General features: G+C 43.4%; 1 protein-coding gene across 2 annotated transcripts in view; it reads left to right on the forward strand.

Annotated features, from left to right (window-relative positions):
* The window catches only part of TRPM6 (transient receptor potential cation channel subfamily M member 6), a 165313-nt gene that overhangs the window by 9843 nt on the left and 134403 nt on the right, over positions 1 to 21067 (forward strand). The window contains exon 1 of one of the 2 annotated variants that reach the window (XM_044265881.1): positions 13095 to 13497. The exons of the other annotated variant lie outside the window; for it this stretch is intronic. Within the exon in view, the coding sequence (XP_044121816.1) occupies positions 13480 to 13497 (18 nt within the window). The 5' untranslated portion in view covers positions 13095 to 13479. Of the gene's footprint in view, positions 1 to 13094; positions 13498 to 21067 lie in introns of those variants that run through there. 2 annotated transcript variants of the gene reach the window in all.

The raw sequence follows: 21067 nt of genomic DNA on the forward strand, positions 1-21067 counted from the left end.
GGGTTATTCAACAGAAAAAGTGAAAGGAAAGAAAGGGATGGAGGGGAAATACAAGCAACCTAAAAGAACAATTTTTAAAAAATGGGCAAGATGACAGCAGCTAGGAATGCATTCTTGGTTGATAAAATTAGATAGAAATGCATGGAAGTTATCAAAGCCAGGACAGTGGAAGAAGGAAGGGGATTACTATGTAAGTCAAGACAGTGGTTGCTTTGGGGTGGAGGACAGGACTGTGATGAAGGTAGGGCATGTGGAGAGGCTTCTGGGTGGCTGGCAAACTTTTATGTCTTGACCCAGTAGGTAACTATCATTTACCTCATAATCACTCACTAATGTTTTAATTTGTTTTATATGATATCCTTTATCTGTGTTTTATCTTATGATAAAAAGATTTTTTAAAATTTCTGAAGATAAAAAAAAATTTCTGAAGATAATGTGTGACCCTAGTAAAATATTCAAATAGTGAAAAGATCTGTAAAGTAAAAAGTTGTTCTCCTCCCCAACCTCAGTCCTTGAATTTCTTTTCCCCTAGAGGTAGCCACGGTCACCTGCCTCTTGTCTATCTATCCAGAGAGAGCTCATGCATATAAAATCTCACACACACGTGTGCTTGTTATATATGTATATGTGTGTTTGTGTATATGAACATATGTAATACGTATAATTCCCTCTTGTTTTAAAAGCATAAATGGGGAGGGTGCCTGTGTGGCTCAGTGGGTTAAAGCCTCTGCCTTCAGCTCAGGTAATGATCTCAGGGTCCTGGGATCGAGCCCCGCATCGGGCTCTCTGCTCAGCAGGGAGCCTGCTTCTTCCCAACCCCTCTCTCTGCCTGCCTCTCTGCCTACTTGTGATCTCTGTTTGTGGAATGAATAAATAAATAAAATCTTTTTAAAAAAAGCATAAATGGTAGAAGTAGAAGGCCATACACGTGTTCTGATCTTTATTTTACTGAATATTTTGTACACTGTTCGCTATCCCCTAGGGTCAAATTAGATAAAACTGATAACATCAGTCTTTCTTCCCAGGCTGCAACCAATATATTTTGACCTGTAAATAGAGTTTAAATAAGCAGGTACCTTTTCTAAGAATATACTTTATATTGTGTTCCTAGTTTCTCATTGTGTAGCTACTAGTCATATTGATTTTAAAGGTATACCTTTTTCGTAAAACTTAAAATGCACATGTCCTTTTTTTTTTTTTTTTTAACTCAAGGTTTCGGGTTAAACAAACCTGCTCACCCTTTCATAGACAAGATCACCCCAAGGGAAGGGTGGTGGATTCTAGAGTTAGCAAAGTGCTCCTTCAGCATTTCCCTGAATGAACTCAGAGGTATTTTATGACAGGTGTCAAAACAGCCCACGTGTGACTAACCTTTGTGCTTCTCAGTTGATAACCACCTGTTTGTGGTGGTAAGTACGATTAGAGCAGACAGACATGCCTTTAAACTCTAATCTTGGGCTAGGAAATATTTTCTGGGCATCAGATTATCTTCTTAAAAAACAAAAAAACTTGATGAGTTATTTTAACTGTATCTCTATTTCCTTTTAATATTTTTTTCTCTCAGTCACCTAGGTAATATCTGTTGTGTACTTACTATGCCTTTAGCACTGGGCAGCATCCCAGTATGCCAAAGAAGGAGGTACGAAGACAGAACTTACGGTCTTGCTTGGGATTTGCGATACACACACATATGAAACAGCTAGTGAACAGGAGAGTATTGTACACATCCGGGTGTCTGTCTTGGTGGAGGCACGCACGTGTTAATCATGGAACACACATAGAAATACACATGTATACCAAGTGGTGTGGCATGGATGATTAGAAAGCAGGCAAGGGTTTGGGAATTATGTGAAGGGACGGTAAGCCAAAGCAGGTGGAAGGTGGTGTGAATCTGGTTGTTGGGCAAGACTCTGCGTGGAAAGCTCTGGAACTGAGCTTTTATTTTTCTTCTGAAAGATTATAGATTCATGGGAAGTAGCAAGAGTGGCACACAGAAGTCCTAGGGACCCTTTGCTGAGCTTACCCTAATCATAACAGCCTACATATAACTATAGTACAATATCAGATCTGGCATGTGGACTGTGGGACAATCTATACGTCCTTTCCAAGTTCGCATGCATATACTTCTGTGGAACTGAGCTTTGATAAATGAAGTTCAAAAGACAAAGAAGAGGAATGAGGAAAAAAGCGAATAAGCAAAGCTCACAGGGTAGTTGCTTTCCAGAAATGTCCTCTTTCTCTCTCCTTCCAACTTGTAGGCATCCCACAGAATCCTATGTCCATTAATCACACCTCCTTCCCCACCAGGTTGGCTTGCTACCTCCTCTTCACAAATGTTACCCGAGCACGATGTGTTCTTATTCCAGGGTCCAAACACAGGCTGTCTCCCTTCCAGAAATCATTCGCTCTATGAGGTCATTGTTGGGAAGTGGTCCGGAGCCCAGAACTGATTTTCCCATGGATTCAGAGGTCCATAGGTGATGGGTCCCCCGGCCTCTCTCCAGGCCTGTGTAACTCAGAACATAACTAAGCGCCCTTCAGGGCACTATCTTGTCATTGCCGTCCATGGTGGCAATGTGGGGCTTCTGGGAGTTAGGGAGAAGGATTCTCTGCTGTGTCAGATGGACTTCTGTCTTAACACGTCCCATTCTATTGCTACAAAGTGCCACTGTGTACAGTGGGTAATGTTAAAGGGAAAGCCCTTTTATTGACTTTTTTAATCACACCAAATAAAATCTTTTGTAATTCAAGTACCAACCCACTTAGCCATCTGTTTCATAAGAGATAGGAAGTGCAAGACAGGGAGCTGATGAGGAGAACGAGGCAGAGAGATACTGAAAAGAGAAAAGAGAGCTTCTAGAAGGAATATCTGAGAGAAGGAATTACCAGGGATTCCTTCTTCGTATTCTCTCTTTCTGTCCCCCTTGTATCTTCCTGAATCCTCCGAATTCTCTACAACTAACCCTTACTCCCTTTATAATCAGAAAAATCAGAGTGCTTCTGGGGTGAAAGGTGCATGCAGGTTTGTGACGTGGTTTCTAGCATGGCTAGGAGATGAGGGGACCCTGGACAGTGTGCTCCTTAAGGCAGAGGTGAAGCCCTTTCCAGCTCCAGCAGCTTCCGGTAGGAGCTCTGGGCACACGCAGCACATATACAGTTCAGAACTTCAGAGGAGAAGTGTCTATGTAGACAAAGAACAGAGGCCGCCCTCTCTTTGGTTTTCCTGATGAAATATGAAGGCTCCATCGGCACCTGCGGACAGAGGCCTACCAGAGTCAAAAAAGGAAGCTAATTCTTTTTGGGTCACAAGTCCTTTAAACCCTTCACAACATCATTCCAGAAGAAGTTACTCTGGAAACCTTGCACTTCCATTAAGGCAGTGACAAACACAGTGCTCTTTCAGTTCTTAAACGGAACCTGCTAGCCCTAAGTGTTCGTGCTCAGCCAGGGGAAGAGAAGGGCTGGTCCAGACACACTCTCTGGGTCATAGCCACCCCGAGAGCTTTCGTGTTCTTGGGCCGTCCTGTTACTGATTTGGTTCCATGCTCATGACTTTAGATCCTTTTCTATATTATCTATATTTTAATTTTCTTTTTCTTTTCAAATTTTTATTTAAATTCTAGTTAACATAAAGTGCTATACTGTTTTTAATGGGTGCACTCCTTTTTTTAAAAATTTTATTTATTTATTTGACAGAGATCACAAGTAGGCAGAGAGGCAGGCAGAGAGAGAGGAGGAAGCAGACTCCCCACTGAGCAGAGATCCCTATGTGGGGCTTGATCCCAGGACCCTGGGATCAAGACCTGAGCAGAAGGCAGAGGCTTTAACCCACTGAGCCACCCAGGCACCCCTAGTGGGGGGTACTCCTTAATGCACCTAGATCACCTACCTAACCAATCCCTCACCCACCTCCGTCCATCAGCCCTCAGATGGTTTTCTATCATTAGGAGACCTGGAGGGGATGTTTAAGTCTATAAATACTCATGTCAGTCCCTTCTTATTTTATTTTATTTGAGAGGGAGAGAGTATGTGTAACCGAGAGCTCAAGAGAAGGGGACAGACTCCCCTGATTCCTGGTTGCCAGGATCATGGCCTGAGCCCAAGGCAGACAATCAATTGAGCCACCCAGGTACCCCTGTCAGTCCCTTTCCATATAGTTTACAGCCCACAGGAAAGTATGTGTCTTCTAATCTCTGCTCATTTTACTGATGAGGTACGTTATTTGCAGTAATCTTACTCTCCTTTTGTGTTTTTTAATTTCCATTAACTTCATAAAGCATTTTATTGAAATATGATACTCACTGTTGCGCAAGTCTGGTTTCTCTCTGTAGATGCAGTCAGGCTGGTCTAAGCATACTAATGCCATAAAAAGTTAAATGTTTCACTTGCTTTGTTCTTCATACTTTTTTAGTGAGAATTCCCGAACCGCATAAAATATACTCAGCAATTTACATCTGTGTCCTGATGACTTTTAAAGTAAGAGAGGGTAGTTTGGAGCAAGCATGATACTTTACTAAAGAGTTACAGGTAATAAAGCTCTTACTTACACTTAGTTGGGTTGAGTAAGCATTTCTTGCACACTGGGCCATGTAAAGGCTTGGTGATACAAAGAGAAAGAAGTGGTTCCTATCTTTACAAGGTACAACAATATAGTCAAAACAAGAAGTGGTGAAAGCTGTTGAATGAATACCCCTTTTGTCATTGCACCAAGGGGGAGTCTGTAATATTCAGAGGCCAAAGCGATTGGAAAGAACCTCTTGGCTGAAGGGAAGGGGGGGTGTAGGAAGAACTGTGGGCTGTAGGTAGAATGAGTACATAAACATGGATCCTTTTGAGAATAAAAATGGGTGCTATTCGTATTTATGCTTGTGTAAGAGGTATTATCTGGGTCTCTTTCAGGGCAACAAGGAGTTATGGTGCCCCTCATTAAAAGGCCAGATTTAGGGAGAATCATCATGAATCCAAATGGTGGAAAAGTGTATTAGTTTGCATGGCTGCCATAAATGGATGGCCTGCAGGGTGGAAATTTTATTGTCTTGTGGTTCTGGAAGTCAGAAGTTGAACATTGAGGTGTCAGCAGCGTTGGTCCTTCTGAGAGCTGTGAGGGAAGGTTCTATTCCAGGTCCTTCTCCTTGGCGTGTCGGAGGTTGTCTTCTCCCTGTGTCTTCATATCATCTCCCCTCTCCGCACGTGTGTGCACATGTCCACATTTTCCCTTTGCATAGGGACACCAGTCATACTGGGTTAGAGTCCAATTTAATGACCTCATTTTAGCTCGTTACCTCTGTAAAAATCCTGTCGCCAAGTAATGTCAAATTCTGAGGTACTGGGGGTTGGTTAGGATGCCAACATACCTTTCTGCGAGGGTTACGATTTCAACGAATAACAGGAAGGACGATAGAAAATTGGCGAGAGCACCACGGTGTAGCGAAGTTAACATCTGGATAGTTGGTGGACACTAGCTTCCTGGTACATATCATGATCAGGAGGCAAATCTAGGTGGGTTTTTAAAAAAATTTTTAATTTATTTTTTATTTTTTTAAAGATTTTATTTATTTACTTGACAGACAGAGGTCACAAGTAGGGAGAGAGGCAGGCAGAGAGGGGGAGGGGGAAGCAGAGAGCCCAATGCTGGACTTGATCCCAGGACCCTGAGATCATGACCTCAGCTGAAGGCAGAGGTTTATGAGCCACCCAGGTGCCCCAAATCTAGGTTTTAATAAGTTTGGAGGGGAGGGAATAAACAAAATGAAGGATCATGAGAGAGATAGAGACTTTTACTTTGGGGAGTTATTTGTGTTCTAAGAGTCTTCTTTCCAGATAGGTAATAAAGATTGGATGCCGGTGATGGAGGGATCCTCAAGTGACAGTTGACTAGAGCATACTGAGCCATGGGATGCCATATCTGGGAGGTACAAGAAACAGGCTGGCCACATTTTAGCACAGTAATTGATAATTCTCTGCTGTGAGACCTGATTTCATTTACTAATGAAATTAAAGCTATTTTACCCTTCTCCTGTCCCCACAGGGACTTTATGGTTCACAGAATAATGAATGTGATTAATTCTGAGCTCTGTGAAGGAACCATCTTGAGTTAGTTCAAAGTGTCTATAGCGACAAAAATTTGGCGGCACATCCAAGAAATAACATAAAAAGTTGAGCGGTTATACCTGCAAAGTAGTATGTAGACAAAAAGTCAGGGAGAGGAATATACACCTTGCTTGGTGTAGGTATCAGGGGCTTAAATAAAGAAATATCAGACCTTCATGTTCTTGCGAAGTGTAAGCTGTTGTCTGTGTCATTACTATAAAAGGCCAATGGGAAACTTCATAAACTATGACAATATGTGGATTCCTGCTGAAATTCACATAGAAATGTTTTCATTCTTATGTTGTTGCTCTTTCATCATTTATCTCTAACTCCATAAGTATTGATGAAATAGTGGTGCACACATTTCCTTGGCAAAGAAGAAATTGGCATCAGGGTTGTCTGATTGAACGGCTATAGCCAGAACAAAATTATCCTAGCCTGTGTGGTTGAGAAGCACCGGGTTATGGAGTGTAATACATGAACCATAAAACATAAAAATAATAGCACTGGTACTGAACTTTAGGCTCAAATGGTCTGGGATATGAGTGAAATTCATATTTTATTCACCAGGGAGAATGAATGATCAGAAAAAGTATAAAATGGTATAAAAAAGTATAAAATTTTAGGTAATCCCATGAGTCATTCCAAGATATGTGAGTTTTTCACTTTTAATTAATTTAAAAAATTGTAAAAATAATAAGACCACGGTACAGGATATTTGGAAAAACAAAAGGGAGACATTTCCAAATTTTTTCTACATAATTTTTTTACACAGTTGTACTCAACATAATATATACTCTATTCTAGCTCCCTTTTTGGCCTTCTTTTAGAATCTTCATTATTAGCAGTTTTCAACAGCCACATAATTACACATCTAGTAATTTAATTACTCCTCTAATAATAGACTTTCAGCTAATTTCTAACATACTGTATAGTTTTGATATAAATATCTTATTCAAAATAGCATCATATGTAAGATTTTTTTTGGGGGGGTAAGAGTTCTAGATATGATCTTCATGGGTCACAAGATTGTGAAGCCTTTTATGACCACATTTTACTCTTAGGTGAGTAAAACAATCTCCATTTTACCAGAGCTGCGAAGTTCCCAAGTGGAGGGCTTCAGTGGGCCCAGAGCCTCGGTCTCTCCCTCACGTCCCGATACCCTCGGCCACCCTCGTGGGAAGAAACACCACATGGAGAGACCAGCCAGCCCTCAGAGCCACAAAGCCAACCCTCAGGACTGATTTACTGAAGATGGCCAGATAAATTTCGTGGTTGGATTATAGTGACTCCAGACTTAATATCTAGACATAATGACCTTGTCTGAAAAAGGTTTGAATTAGTATACCTTCAAGGATATTACTGCAATGCTTGGGCATCTTTACCATGACGTAAATCACACTCGATTTGTTTAGAGAAGGACGGAATCTAAAGATCTCATTAGTCCTGGATGGCTGAGGTTTCCTTTGCTGTGTGGATCTGCTACCGTACTGAAAGTTAGTTGGAAAAAAATGATTCTTTGCTCAGAGTTTATAAATATTTTCATTGAATTAACATTAAAACAAAAGCAAAATGAAACCTCAGTAGTAAATAGAAGTTGAGATTATTCTGGGTAGGAACTCTAATAGGATGGAAACACCATGGGCTTTGGAGTCAGACAATCTGTTTTGGAATTCCAGTTTCACTTTCTCTGGACAAGTGTTGACTTTTTGGAAACCCTGTTATTATATAAAATGGTGGTTAATAATGTGTTAAATAAAAATAAGGCGTAGGCCTGGGTGGCTCAGTCTCTTAACCATCCAACTCTTGATTTTGGCTCAGGTCATTATCTCAGGGTTGTGAGATCAAGTCCTGCATTGGGTTCCATGCTGAGTGTGGAGCCTGCTTGGGATTCTCTCTCTCTCTCTCCCTCTGCCCCTCCCCTCCTCCTCTCCCCCTGTAAAAAAAATAAATAAATAAAAATTAAAAACATAAGGTGTATATCAAAGTAGGTAGCCCGCAGTGAGTGCCCAATAAGTAGTAATTGCTTCCCTCCTTTATTCATGGCACACATTGATAATGTAAAGAATACTGCAGAAGGAATACTTAAAATATTGTCAATTTAAAATGCTTTCAAAAGCCCCTCATTTTAGTTCAAGGGATCCTATATATACTTTTTGTAACTTTCTCTGAGGTTCTAGTCTTTTAAAAATAAGTTAAAGGAAAAAACAGTGCTGGATAAATGAGACAGGTGTGGAGGGTTTAATTAGTTGGTTTCTTCTAGTTAAGCCATGTATTATTTTTTTTTTTTGTCCTTCAGTTTTCTCAACTAAAATGGAATAACAAAACTTCTTAAACTACTAGAGAACTTGTTCCATGGATGAACAATTATGGTTCACCTTTCAGGGACAACAATAATAGGTTGAATAGTGTTTTTTGTTCTCTCCCCCCTTCCCCACAGTAAAAAAAAAAAAAAAATCTAAAGGTTAAAATTTTTAGTTATAGTAGACATTTCCTGTCAAATAGATATATTCTTAATTCTAATATATGCAGGTAATAAAAACCGACTTCTGATTCATTCAGTTAGTTACCCAACTAAATTGTAATGAATGCTCATTATGTTCAAGGTGTGTATAAAAGCAAAACAAAATACTATGGACCTTTACAGCCACGCAGACCTGTGTTCAAATTTTCATTGGCTTCACACCTTACAAGTTGAGAAACTGGTGAGACTCACAAAGACGCTTGCTGACCTTCAGTGAATCCTCAGAGATTCAGAAATTCAAAGCAGAGATTTCATGAGGAAAAAAACTGAGGAAAACAATGAGAAAAGAAACTGAGTTATGTATTGCTTCAGAACAAGTTAACCCCCAAATTGAGTAGCTTCAAATAACATTGGTTGATTATGCCACAGGATTCTGAGGGTTGTGTTGTACTTCTGAGGGCTGGCGCCTCCACGTGTCTAGTGTAGTGTTGCACGAGGGGAAGGCCGAAAATGCAAGGCCACTTGAGGCCTAGACTCAGGAACTTTGGCACTTTGGCCATATTTTATTGGCCACAAGTCTGGTTCAGATTTAGGGCTGTGGAGAAGAGACTGGGCCTCTTCATGGGGCAGGGGAGGCTGTTGCAAAGTCCCATTGCAGAGAGGTGTGTGCTGGGATGGGAGGCGTTTGTGGTCATTTAACAAAGAATAGTATCCACTATGTTTGTATTAAAGAAGCTGAAGAAGATGGTATCTACCTGCTGGCCTGGCATCTCGTTACAGGTGCTCAATCAGTTTTAAGACCCTTCTTTCCTTCTTTTCAAGAATCATTCAACATTGAACGTGAAGGTACCGTCCTAGTGGAGCTTAGGTTTGGTGTCACTATAAGGCACCCTTGAAACAGCCCCCATAGCTGCCTAAAGCTACCAAGCAGGCTTGGCGGAACCTTGTGGGGCAGGATGTCTGGTTAAATTCAAATTTCAGATAAGCAATGAATAATTTCTTAGTAGAAATATGTCTTCCCTTGTTAGGGAAACAAGGAAAGTTCTAGAACTTTCCTGTCAATATTCCAACCTACACATATAACTCTTAAAAAAATGAAATGATATTTGCTTTGACTAGTTGCTGTTTTCCCTTTCCCTATCTGTGTACCTTTAGATCTAAGTCATTCTTCTGAAAGCTACATTGTGCTGTACGGCCTGCGCACACCAGAGTTGACTTATGTCAACGTTCACCGGTGGCAGTGTGCGTTATTAGGGATTCCTCTCCATTACAGAAAGTGCTACTACACGTATCCGTACTGGCATATCTTTGTGTATTTCTGATGTACGAAGTTCTGGGATTGGCACTGTGACGAGAAAGGGCATGCCTTGAATCTGGAATACCTTCCAAAGGGTATCGTTTTAAACTGTCACCAAAAGTATGTGAAAATTCCAATACTTCCACCTTGCCAGCCATCACTGTTCTAATCTTTGCTTACATAACAGGAGGAATAAACCATTTCACAGCAAATAGAGAACTAAATTGAAAGCAGATTCCCTTTAGAAGAACTGAATAGGAGAGAAATTTATTCAGTGAGCAGAAGAAAACAGATCACTTCCTTTCAGAAGGAAATTTGGTTTGTACCTTGTTTGCGCACACAAATGCATGAAATTCAAACTCAACCCCTTGGGTTGAATAGGGAAGTCTAAAAACAGAAACAGTTACACAGGAATGGACTGGGAGGGCTGGATGGCATCCCTCATTGCTGGTGATACACCCTCACTGGACTTCTTCAGTAAATTACCCAGACCTTTAAACTTTCCCCACTGTGGAACCCACTCTAGCTTACCATATTTGCCACCACCCCATTCAGAATACCATGCATTTGTTCTGTTTATGACTCAGAGAGGAAAGGGGTGAACGACCACCCAGGGTGAGGACCACAAACCAAAGATGATAACACACCCTGATGCCCTGGGGTCAGAGATTCCCTGTGGTGCTCTTTCTTCTTCTTGGTGCAAAGGAACAGAGCTTTTTTTTTTTTTTTTTTTTTTCTCATTTTTCCTGCTGCACTGTCCAGAGGGGATGGGAAGTATTACTATGCAGAAATCCCAACGACCCTCACTCCTGTCCAAAGAAACCCAATCAAAACCAAGTCCAAGCTGAAACAAATTTCTTCAAGAGAAGAATGCACATATATATGTATACATATATACATATAATATATATATATTATATGTATATATATATATAAACTGCCCCTTAGTGGGCTCCAGTTACTGGGACTTGTTAAGATCTTGACACATTAAAAATGTTGTCATATCCATTTTTCTCTGCTGAAAAACCAGCTGTTCCTTTCCATTTTGAAATCATTAGACTGAATTTAAAAGTTGGAACAGTATCTTAAAACCACATTGGGGGGGCGCCTGGGTGGCTCAGTGGGTTAAGCCGCTGCCTTCGGCTCAGGTCATGATCTCAGGATCCTGGGATCGAGTCCCGCATCAGGCTCTCTGCTCAGCAGGGAGCCTGCTTCCCTCTCTCTCTCTCTCTGCCTGCCTCTCCATCTACTTGTGATTTCTCTCTGTCAAATAAATAAATAAAATCTTAAAAAAAAAACAAAACAAAACAAAAAAAAAACCACATTGGGTCTGGAAACAAACGTTTACAATGCCCGGGATAAAAAGGGAGGTCCGACAGAGAAGACGACATAGGAGTTAAGAGTGGGAAGAGGAAGAAAGGGATAAGGGAGGGCCACGAACGAGAAAATATAGCACTGTTTCTATTGACAAGGGTTACCAATGGCGCCCCAGGTACTGTTTCATTTTTGATTGTTCCTCCTCCTACAAACTCGAACTCCTTGTAGACTGGACAATGTCTTATTCATCTTTGTTTTCCCAGCACCCAGCAGGATACCTGACAAACAGTCTGTGTTCAGGAAATATTTTTTGGCCTGAGTCAAGTCACACTAGATTACTAATGACCATTCTAAAGTTTAAATTTCAGAGCTAGTTTTTGGGAATCAGTATGTTCGTGGCCGTAAGACTTCTATAGATAAAAGCCTTTAAATCAATTGAGGCACCTGTGAAAGATGCACATTCCTGGGCCCTATCCCAGAGATTCCAATAGCAGTGGTCTGGGAGGGGTGGGTGGGGCCTTGGGAATCTGTGGTTTTAACAGATTCCTCAGGTGCTGCTGCTAACACCTTGGGAACCCCGGGCAGCTTGTGGTCAAGCACAGCAGATGCCGTAAGCCCTGGGATGGCCGTGGTGTATTCTGGAATCGCCCTGGTAGTTTGGACTTTGTGCCTTGCAGCTTGATCAGAAAAGAGCATGTGATCATAGTAACATGTACATTTACTAAAGACATTAAACTAGAAGTTAGTGATCCCAGTGCACCAAGATCTTAAGAATCTTGGGTCTTAAATGTCCAGTCTTCTTAGTGGGTCTGCAGATTTCTGAGAGCTCCCAGGGTCTAGCACTGTGAGAGACCTAACAGGCCGGACGGGCTTCTGAACCTGATAACGCCCTATAGATCATTACCATTTTGAAGGAGATGGGTCAAGGAAAGAGTGAATGCGTTAATAGGAAAACAAAATGTTACGGCACAAAGGAGATGTTCAAGTTTTCTAAAAAATGTTGGTTAAAACCACGCTGAGAAATGGGGGGAAACCTGTTAACCATGTCTGCAAATGTGAGCTCACTGGGCAGAAACTCAGAATGGAGTAGATGCCCCCCATCTGAAGTCAGTCATCTGGGATAAATGGCGAGCATTGTTAATTACAGCACTAGTTAATTACGACTAGCATTGTAATTACAAGTGAGCATCACCTGCCAACAAACCAGATCCACCCAGAGTCACCTACCCAACCTAAATCAAGGCTGCCTAGCTAGAAGAACGCACCGAAAACAACAGAAATCAGGAAAGCATTTGGATGGTAGCTTACGGATTCCTTTTGTTCAGTGGAACCTCTGAGGAAGGTGGGCTTATTCGCTGTCCTTCCCACCGCATAGATAAGTAAACTCGGGCGCTGAGGGGGTCCCTTGACATACCCAGTAACTCCCAGATAGTACAAGTGGGGCTGTTAAGGCTAACTCTTTCATGTCCTCCCCCCACCACGGGACTCCCATGGGAACAAGACAACACCACGGATATGTCTGTTACTGAACATTCTTTTTGGCCCTCACTTTGATTTAGGTCAGGTTAGAAATACACCTCTTTGCTACACGGGAGGTAAATGAGGTGAAAGCGTATCTTGACAATTCCACTGGCCGTAAAAGGCAGCGTGTGGAGGTGGAGCCCAGATCCGACTCCACAGGTCCGAAGCTCAGATGAGGCTTTGCTAGCCGGCCGGCCCGTCAAGGATGAAAGCCCGACCAGCTGCGGAGCGCCTACAGGTGGGTAGGGCGGCCCCGGGGCCGGCGGGGCAAAAGGGCTTCAGGCCATTTACCTAATCAGCACCCGGGGCCCCAGGCGGCTGTGGGTGGGGCCAGTCGCGCACGTATCTCAGTGGGATCTAGAAGAGCTGGGACTTACGAAACACCTGCCTTCCCGTCCTCAGGTCCCCACCTGAAGCTGATTATCATCTCTGAGGTTTCGGCGAACGCAGGGCACCCACTCAAGGGCAGGTCCCGCAGTCCCCGTTCCAGGAGCTGGAATGGGGCCAGCGCGGAGGCGGTGTCCCAGCGGAAACCTAACGGGGCCCGGGGTTCGGCTGGGCGCGGTGGGGACAGGTCTCCGGAGAGGAGGTAGCTCTGCGGTTCCGCTCGCGGCGGGCGGCGGAGGAGACCGGACGTGGCGTGAGCCGGCCGCAGGGAGGAGAAAAGGCGCAGCCCCCAGCTGCAGGGGCCGGTCTGGCCGGAGGGGATCGGGACGAGCCGGGCGCGGCGGTTCCCCGGAGGCCGCGGGAGAAGCGTTGCGCCGGCGGTGTGCGCCGGAGGCCCGGAGCGATGAGAGTGCTGGTCAAGGTAAACTCCGGCCCCCACCGGCCGCTCATCCCTCCGCTCGCGCCGCCGGGGCTCGAGCCTCGGGACTCGCAGCCTCGGGACCCGCGGACGGGCTCCCCGCCGCTCGTGGCCCGGGGCGCGACTGGAAGTTCTGGAGGCTTGGAGAGGGAGGGCGCCCCCAGCCTCTGCGGACGCTGGGGACTAGGGGAGCGGAGACCCTGGTCCTGGCTTTGTCTCCCAAGGCAAGCGAGCCTCAGCCGGGCTCTCACTTAGCTACTCTGGAGGGGCGCGCGCTGTGTGTGAATGCTTGGCGTTCGTGGGGCGCACTGCATTTTCCGTGTTTCGGCACAGCCTGGTTCCGAGCACTGTCTGCGGAGCCAGAGCACCTGAGAGAGCTTACCCGCTCCACCACCGACTATGATCCTGAGCAAGTTACTTAATCGGTGTAATTCTTCCTGATCTGGAAAGCGGGATAATATTTATAATTTGAAGATTAAATCAGATGCTCTATATGCTTGGCACTTAGAAAATGATGCCTAACATACTTAGCGGGGTGCGAAAGTTTGTCACGGTTAACACCTCACCTTGGCAATAACCCTATGAGGTCTGTCATCGCCCCTCCCTTCAGCCCACCACACCGGTTTCCAGGTGAGGAAAACGAAGCTGAAGGAGGAAAATAAAGCAGCAAACTCAGGGCAGTGCTTTAAAACACTAAGAATTTGAGTATTCTGTCCGCACCTAGGATTTTGATCATTTGTTCCTAGGGAGAAGGAGGGTCACCCGTAACTGCCAAAGTGGGAGCTGAATTTTTTAGTTTCTTTCCCCTGGTGTATGAATTTTGATGTGAATTTTTCTTCTGCTTTGGATTGTACCACAGCTGGTAAAGCATTAAATATTCTGATTAGACTGACAACTGGGTTTGACTGTGAAGAGTCTGGACGTTTCTTCTCTTCCTACCCCTACCAGCCTCTATCTTCTAGGGATTATAAATCATTCCCGCTGGCACTCGGCAGGAGCCTCCTTTTGGGGGCCAAAATTAGGGACCAGTTCTCTGGAATTAAACTTGCCTTGAAACAAAGGGTATGAATAGCACTTTGAGTTCATTGTACCCTGGAGGAGAAGGAAAAGACCCCATACAGCACACTGGCGATTTGCCACAAATTTGGGTCTTATCTTGACTATTTGCAATTTTCTATGATGGCTCATGTTTTTGGCAGGATATCTGTGCCAAAACTCTCAAGGACCTGAAATATGTCACTGGATTTTTTTTTTTTTTTAAGATTTTATTTGTCAGAGAGAGAGAGAGAGATCACAAGTAGGAGGAGAGGCAGGCAGAGGCAGAGGAAGAAGCAGGTTCCCTGCCAAGCAAGGACCCCAATATGGGACTCAATCCCAGGATGCTGGGATTGTGACCTGAGCCAAAGGCAGCGGCTTAACCAACTGAGCCACCCAGGCGTCCCTTTCGCTGGATTTTTTGATCATGGGTGTTGAGGATAGGCTGAAGAGCCAGTCTGAGAGTGACTTTCATTACACCTCTGTAGACTCACCCAGTGTTGGAACTCCCAAATGTCCATGCGCCCTCTATCTGTTATCATTATCTCTTCGTGTCCCATCAGAAATCTACATGGCAACTATTTCGTATTAAAAAAAAAAATCATGTTAGGTAAGATATTCCAAAGTGGGTCTCAGTTGTGGCTTTTTTTTTTTTAACTTCTTAGTTTTATTGAAGTTGTATATGTAGTTCAGAGTCAAATAATTCCATAAAGTTCGTTACTAAAAACAGCAGAACCCTCCATCATTTCCTGCTTTTCTGAAACCGCAATCATGTTCATCTCTTTTAGCTTGTTGATGCTTGTTCATGCCTCTGGATAATACTTATGTGGCTCCTTCTTGATTTTTCAGGTGTAGTCACTGGAATACTTTCCAGATGGAATATAAGGATTTAGATTTCTTTCCCATTCCTGCATATACCATTCACATGGTCCTTCCTCTTCCTAACATCTACAGAATACAGCTGTCCATAATTTTTAGTTAGGTCAATATTTAGTCTGGTCCACATTATTATACTTTCCTACACACACACACAGTATTAAAAGCTAAGTTAAGTAGTTTATGATTACTCCCCCTTTCTATCTTTAGATTTCCCCCAGAGTGGTCTTTGCGTGTTTCCAGAATTTTCTATGGTGTTTTCACTGATATAACTCACAAGTTCTTTGCCTATATCTCCTCTCAAGATGATCTCATGTAATATCTGTTTTAACCAACTTTATCTTGAGTACAGCTTTCTGACTTGCTTTGCCTGTCCAGACCTTTCCAGTCTTGATGTTGGATGCACAGATGCAGATTCCCTTTTCCTCTTATGCTGGTTCCTGTTTCTTATATCCCATGTCCTTGTTACTTTTTTTCCCATCATTTTGGTAGAGCACTTTTTCCAGTAGCTCTCTGAGAAAGGGTACATGTCAGGTACATTGAATTGGTGTATTGTTATGACAAATTGTCCTCTTAGACTTTTTTTCCCTTAAAGTTCTGCTAATAATGCAAAAATAATTTCTTGTGGTAAATCTTTCAAGTGTTAATAGAAATTCAAACAGAAAGTTCCCTTTCTCTCATCTTTGTATCTCTCTCCAGTCCAGAGGTATTCAAACTGTTGGATGTGAAGCATTCAGTCACTCTTTGGATTTATTCAGTCAACAGATATTTATGAATTTATAAGTGCCAACTGTGCTGAGACCTATTCCAGAACTTGGGAATATACAGCGAACAAAACTTCTTTTTGAGCTGGGGGGGAATGGTGTGCTGCTTCTTGATGCTGGACCTGAGCTTTACTGCTGCTTTGGATAGCTGCTTTTTCTTCTCTTGGAATACAAACCTCACACAATCCAGGGTCTCTCTGTCTGTCTCTCTTTTCCTTTCTCGGTATAAAATGATGACCGTTACAAATTGAACTGCATAGCTGTGTGTCACTAGAGCAACAACATCCCAGAAATAGATTTTCTGAATAGATAAACACAATGTGGTGTGTTTACACGCGCATACACGCACGCGCACACGCAGTGGAATATTTAGCCTTAAAGAGGAAAGAAATTCCGACACATGATACAACATGGATAAACCTTGAAGATGTTATGCTAAGTAAAAGAGGCACTCATCAAAAGACAAATATTGTATGATTTCACTTTATATGCGGTATATAAAGTAGTCCAATTCATAGAAAGAAAAAGTAGAATGAAGGTCATCAAAAGCTGAGGGAAATAAGGTGTTATTTAATGGGTGTAGAGTTTCAGTGTTGCAGGATGAAAAGTTTTGGAGATTGGTTGCACAAATATGTGAAAATATTTAACAATAGTAACCTGGAAATAGTTAAGATGGGGGGCACTTGGGTGGTTCAGTCAGTTAAGCATCTGCATTTGGGCTCTGGTCACAATCCTGGAGTCCCAGGATCAAGTCCCGCTTTGGAATCCCTGCTTAGACGGGAGTCTGCTTCTCCCTCTGCCTGCTGCTCCACCTGGCTTGTGTTCTCTCTCTGACAAATAAATAAATATTTAAAAAACAGTGAAGAAGGCAAATTCTATATTAGGTTCATTTTTTATCACAATTAAATGAAAAACAAAAACCCAGAAGTTCTCACGCAAACTCCATAATGGGATGCATCCTGTAATTTGATGAGGGTGATGGAATCTGCTTGCGGCTGGGTTCAGCTACTGCCCGGAATCTGTGGTTTCTAGGGTATGCGGAGTGGGTAGCAATGGATTGCCCTGGAACTTTCTTTTGATGCACTTAGCACCAGAACATTTGGAGGTCACCTTGTTGGGGTGGACTAATGCTGCTTTCTCTTTCTTTCATGGGATTTCCATATCTCTGGGGAAGAGGCCCTCAGTTATTTATAGTGCTGATAAACTAACTCTGAGACTGTTGGAGTGCCGTGACCGGTTATGCACCTGGGAGCAGTGAGAAGTGGTAGTTTTGTTTGGCTTAGGGGTTACATTCTTTTTCTGAGTTTGTAAGCATGTGCCTCTTGAGAGTCTCCTGACCCATTTCGACTGGAAACGAAGAGGTTTTCTTGGTAGCACCTGGAGGTGCCTTCCCCGCACTTTCCTGTCTGTGTTTGCTCTACAGCCCTGTGCTCTGGTTCTTCAGACGTCCAGGCGTGGACGTCAAATCCAGGTATCCCAGGATTGCAGTGGTGCTGTGTGTCTTGGCTGCAGAGATCAGCCTGGTGGATTTGGCTGTGCTCTGTTCTACCTCTCTGTAAACTATGTATGGCCATCACACGGAATTTTCTTCCGGGGACACCTGGGGGTCTCAATCTGTTAAGCGTCCTACTCTTGGTTTTGGCTCAGGGCATGATCTCCAGGTTGTGAGATCAAGCTCTGCTTGGGGCTGTCTTTCTCCCTCTCCCTTCCCATTTACCCCCACCCCCTAGAAAAAGAATTTTCTTCCTGGCAAACTCAAAGCCCAGTGGGAGGAATGACTATGGGCAACTGTTGGGTCCCCCCAAAATTGGGTACCCCAATAATGGGTCCATGATTAAAGGAGCGAGACTGATACAAAGCGAAGGTCAAGCAAAGCTTTATTTCCCGACAAACATCAGGAATCAGACCGGCCGTCAAACAGACCAGTCGGGGGCGCCCCTCCAGAGAGGACGACCCCTCCCTGCTTCCCAGACTAACTTTTATAGAGTAAAAGCCATGTGGTTGGGCCTGGCCACACACAGGTGGCCAATGAGATTGTAACACACACAGGAAACTCCACAGTGATGGTTGGCGACAAATTAAATTACAGTTGACCCTAGTAGACACTGGAACCAGCCTATCACACCTTGGTTAGGATTGGCACCAAAAGGCTCCCAAAGGGTGGGGGCCCATACTCCTTGATAGCTAAGGAGACAGTATGTGCCCCCACTGATTGAATACCTCCACCTGGCCTGACCCACCCTTGTACTTGTACTTTGTTACCTGGGACTGGTTTCCCGGACTTGCTTTTAAGTAAGTTCCCCTGGGGGCGGGGGGCAAGGTCAGTTTAAGCTTTACAACAAAATAGTAGTTCAACCAGGGTGGGGCTGCTCTGGCTGAATAGGCCCTTACACAACCCAAGTTCTCTGTTCAGTTTGCTGATGGTGGATTCAGAATTTCTTAGAATGGTCATTTTTGACACGAGCAAACCACCTGGTACAGGGGTGGAAACATCCCTGTCTGAGACTTCTGCTTCTGTGTAGGTGTGTGGGATGACCTTGGAGAAAATACCCTTTCTTGGAATTTTATCCCCCTGCCATGTGTGCAAGATCAACATTCTTTTTATCTTTCCCAGTATTGGAACGTGTTGGGATATGGGCCAGGAGGGCCCCCTTAAATTGCCCATACCAGCTGAAGGGTCAGAGCTAGGCAAAAGTTACCTTGTGATTAGGTCATAGAGCCTGATAAGAACACATCATTTTGGAATGCCTGGCATGCTCTTTATCACTGATTTTCCTTACTTGTAATCAAAAAAAGGGGCAGAATGTGGTAATTAAGTCTCTAGAAGTATCAGCAGCAAGGTGAGAAGAGTAATAAAAGGAATACTTGGAAAAGGTGGTTTTACTGCTGGCTGCATGCCCTTTCGCCTTAGGGAAGCTACCTCAGTTTCCTTAACTAGAAAGCAAATAGCTACCTTTCACTGGCCACCTCCTTCTAAGAGCTCCTAATGTGTTTTGAGGCAGAAATTCCTTTGAAAATCCAATGAAAGCGATAGATCAGGAGCTCAAAAACCAGGCCTGCTGCGGACTCAGGTTTCCTGGTCATTATAAGCCCCGACTAAACATGGCAGCCCACAGTTGGCCCCAGCTGACTATTGCCAAGTTGAAATGCAAGCCAAGTACTGCCGGATTCTGTGCCCCTCTTCCTTTTTATAGAAAATGCAGATAAAAAGATTCTTTCTTGAACGTGAAACCTCTTGGTTTTTTACATTTCAGTAGTTGCTTCAGAAGATTTTTAGAAGAACTTTATTGGTTGAATGCAACACCTTGTGGTCTAATTTCTTTCTGCCGGTGGGCCATTACTTGCTTATTAAATACAGTAGTCCCTTCTTGTCTTTGGTGGTTTTCTGCGGTTTTAGTCAACCGCAGTGTGGAAGCAGATGATCCTCCTTCCAGCCAATCATCACGAAGCCGAGTTGTCTCATGCTGCATTACCGTGCCTGTGTCGTTCAGCTCATCAGCTCACTTCATCTCCTCACACAGGCATTCTAGCATCCTACATCATCCTGGTCATAAGGATGAGTACAATACAATAAGATTTTGAGGAAGAGAGACCACATGTACATACCTTATTGTAATTATTTATTATTAGTTATTGTGCCTTATTTATTTATTTCTAAAAGCTCTTATTTATTTATTTGACAAAGAGCACAAGTATGCAGAGTAGCAGGCAGAGGGTGAGGGAGAAGCACGGTCCCCTCTGAGCAGGGAGTCCCATGCAGGACTCCATCCCAGGACCCTGGGATCGTGGCCTGAACCACCCAGGTGCCCTATGCTTCATTTACAAATTAAACTTCATCATAGGTATGTGGTTCCAGGAAAAAAATATAGCATGCATAGTATCCAGTACTACCTGCTCTTTCCAGCATCCACTGGGAGTCTTGGAATGTATCCGCCATGGATTAGGAGGACTATTGTGGTTTTCTGTGATGGGTCAGTCTTTTTCTTTGCCTGTGCTTCTCCCCACTTAAAAAAATTTTTTTAAAAGATTATTTATTTATTTATTTGACAGAGAGACGTCACAAGTAGGCAGAGAGGCAGGCAGAGAGAGAGAGAGAGGAGGAAGCAGGCTCCCTGCTGAGCAGAGAGCCCGATGCGGGACTCGATCCCAGGACCCTGAGATCATGACCTGAGCCGAAGGCAGCGGCCCAACCCACTGAGCCACCCGGGTGCCCCAAAATTTTTGAGATATAATTCAGATATCCCATAATCCACCTATTTATTTATTTATTTTTAGGTAGTCTTCACACCCAGTGTGGGTCTTGAACTCCTAACCCTGAGATAAGGAATCACATGCTCTACCAACTGAGCCATTCAGGCACCCCTAATTCACCTAGTTAAAGTATACAATTTAGTGGCTTTTAGTATATTCACAGAATCGTCCATCTATCACTACAGTCCATTTTATAACATCTGTCATCTCTAAAAGAAGCCCCACACCCCTTAGCTGTCAACTCTTTGTCCCTATATCCCCATCAGCCCTAGGCAACCACTGATCTACCTTCTGCCACTATAGATCTGTCTCTTCCGGACATCATATATAGATGGCCACCTACAAGAAGTTTTCCTTTTTATCTGTTTCTTTCATTTATCTTAAGGTTTTCAGAGTTCATCCATGTAGGATTTTTTTGTATTGCTGCACAATACTTTATATCACATTTTATTTGTCCATCAGTTGGTGGACATTTGGGTTGTTTGTGATCTTTGGCTATTATGAATAATGTTTCTGTGGACATTTGTGTATAGGGTTTTGTATGGACATACATTTTCATTTCTCTCAGGTAGGTACCCAGAAGTGGAGTTAGTAATTCTATGTTTAGCATTTTGAGGAACTGCCAGACTGTTTTCCAGAGAGATTAT

This window comes from Neovison vison, chromosome 9 (assembly GCF_020171115.1).
Source record: "Neovison vison isolate M4711 chromosome 9, ASM_NN_V1, whole genome shotgun sequence".
Classification (NCBI taxonomy): domain Eukaryota; kingdom Metazoa; phylum Chordata; class Mammalia; order Carnivora; family Mustelidae; genus Neogale; species Neogale vison.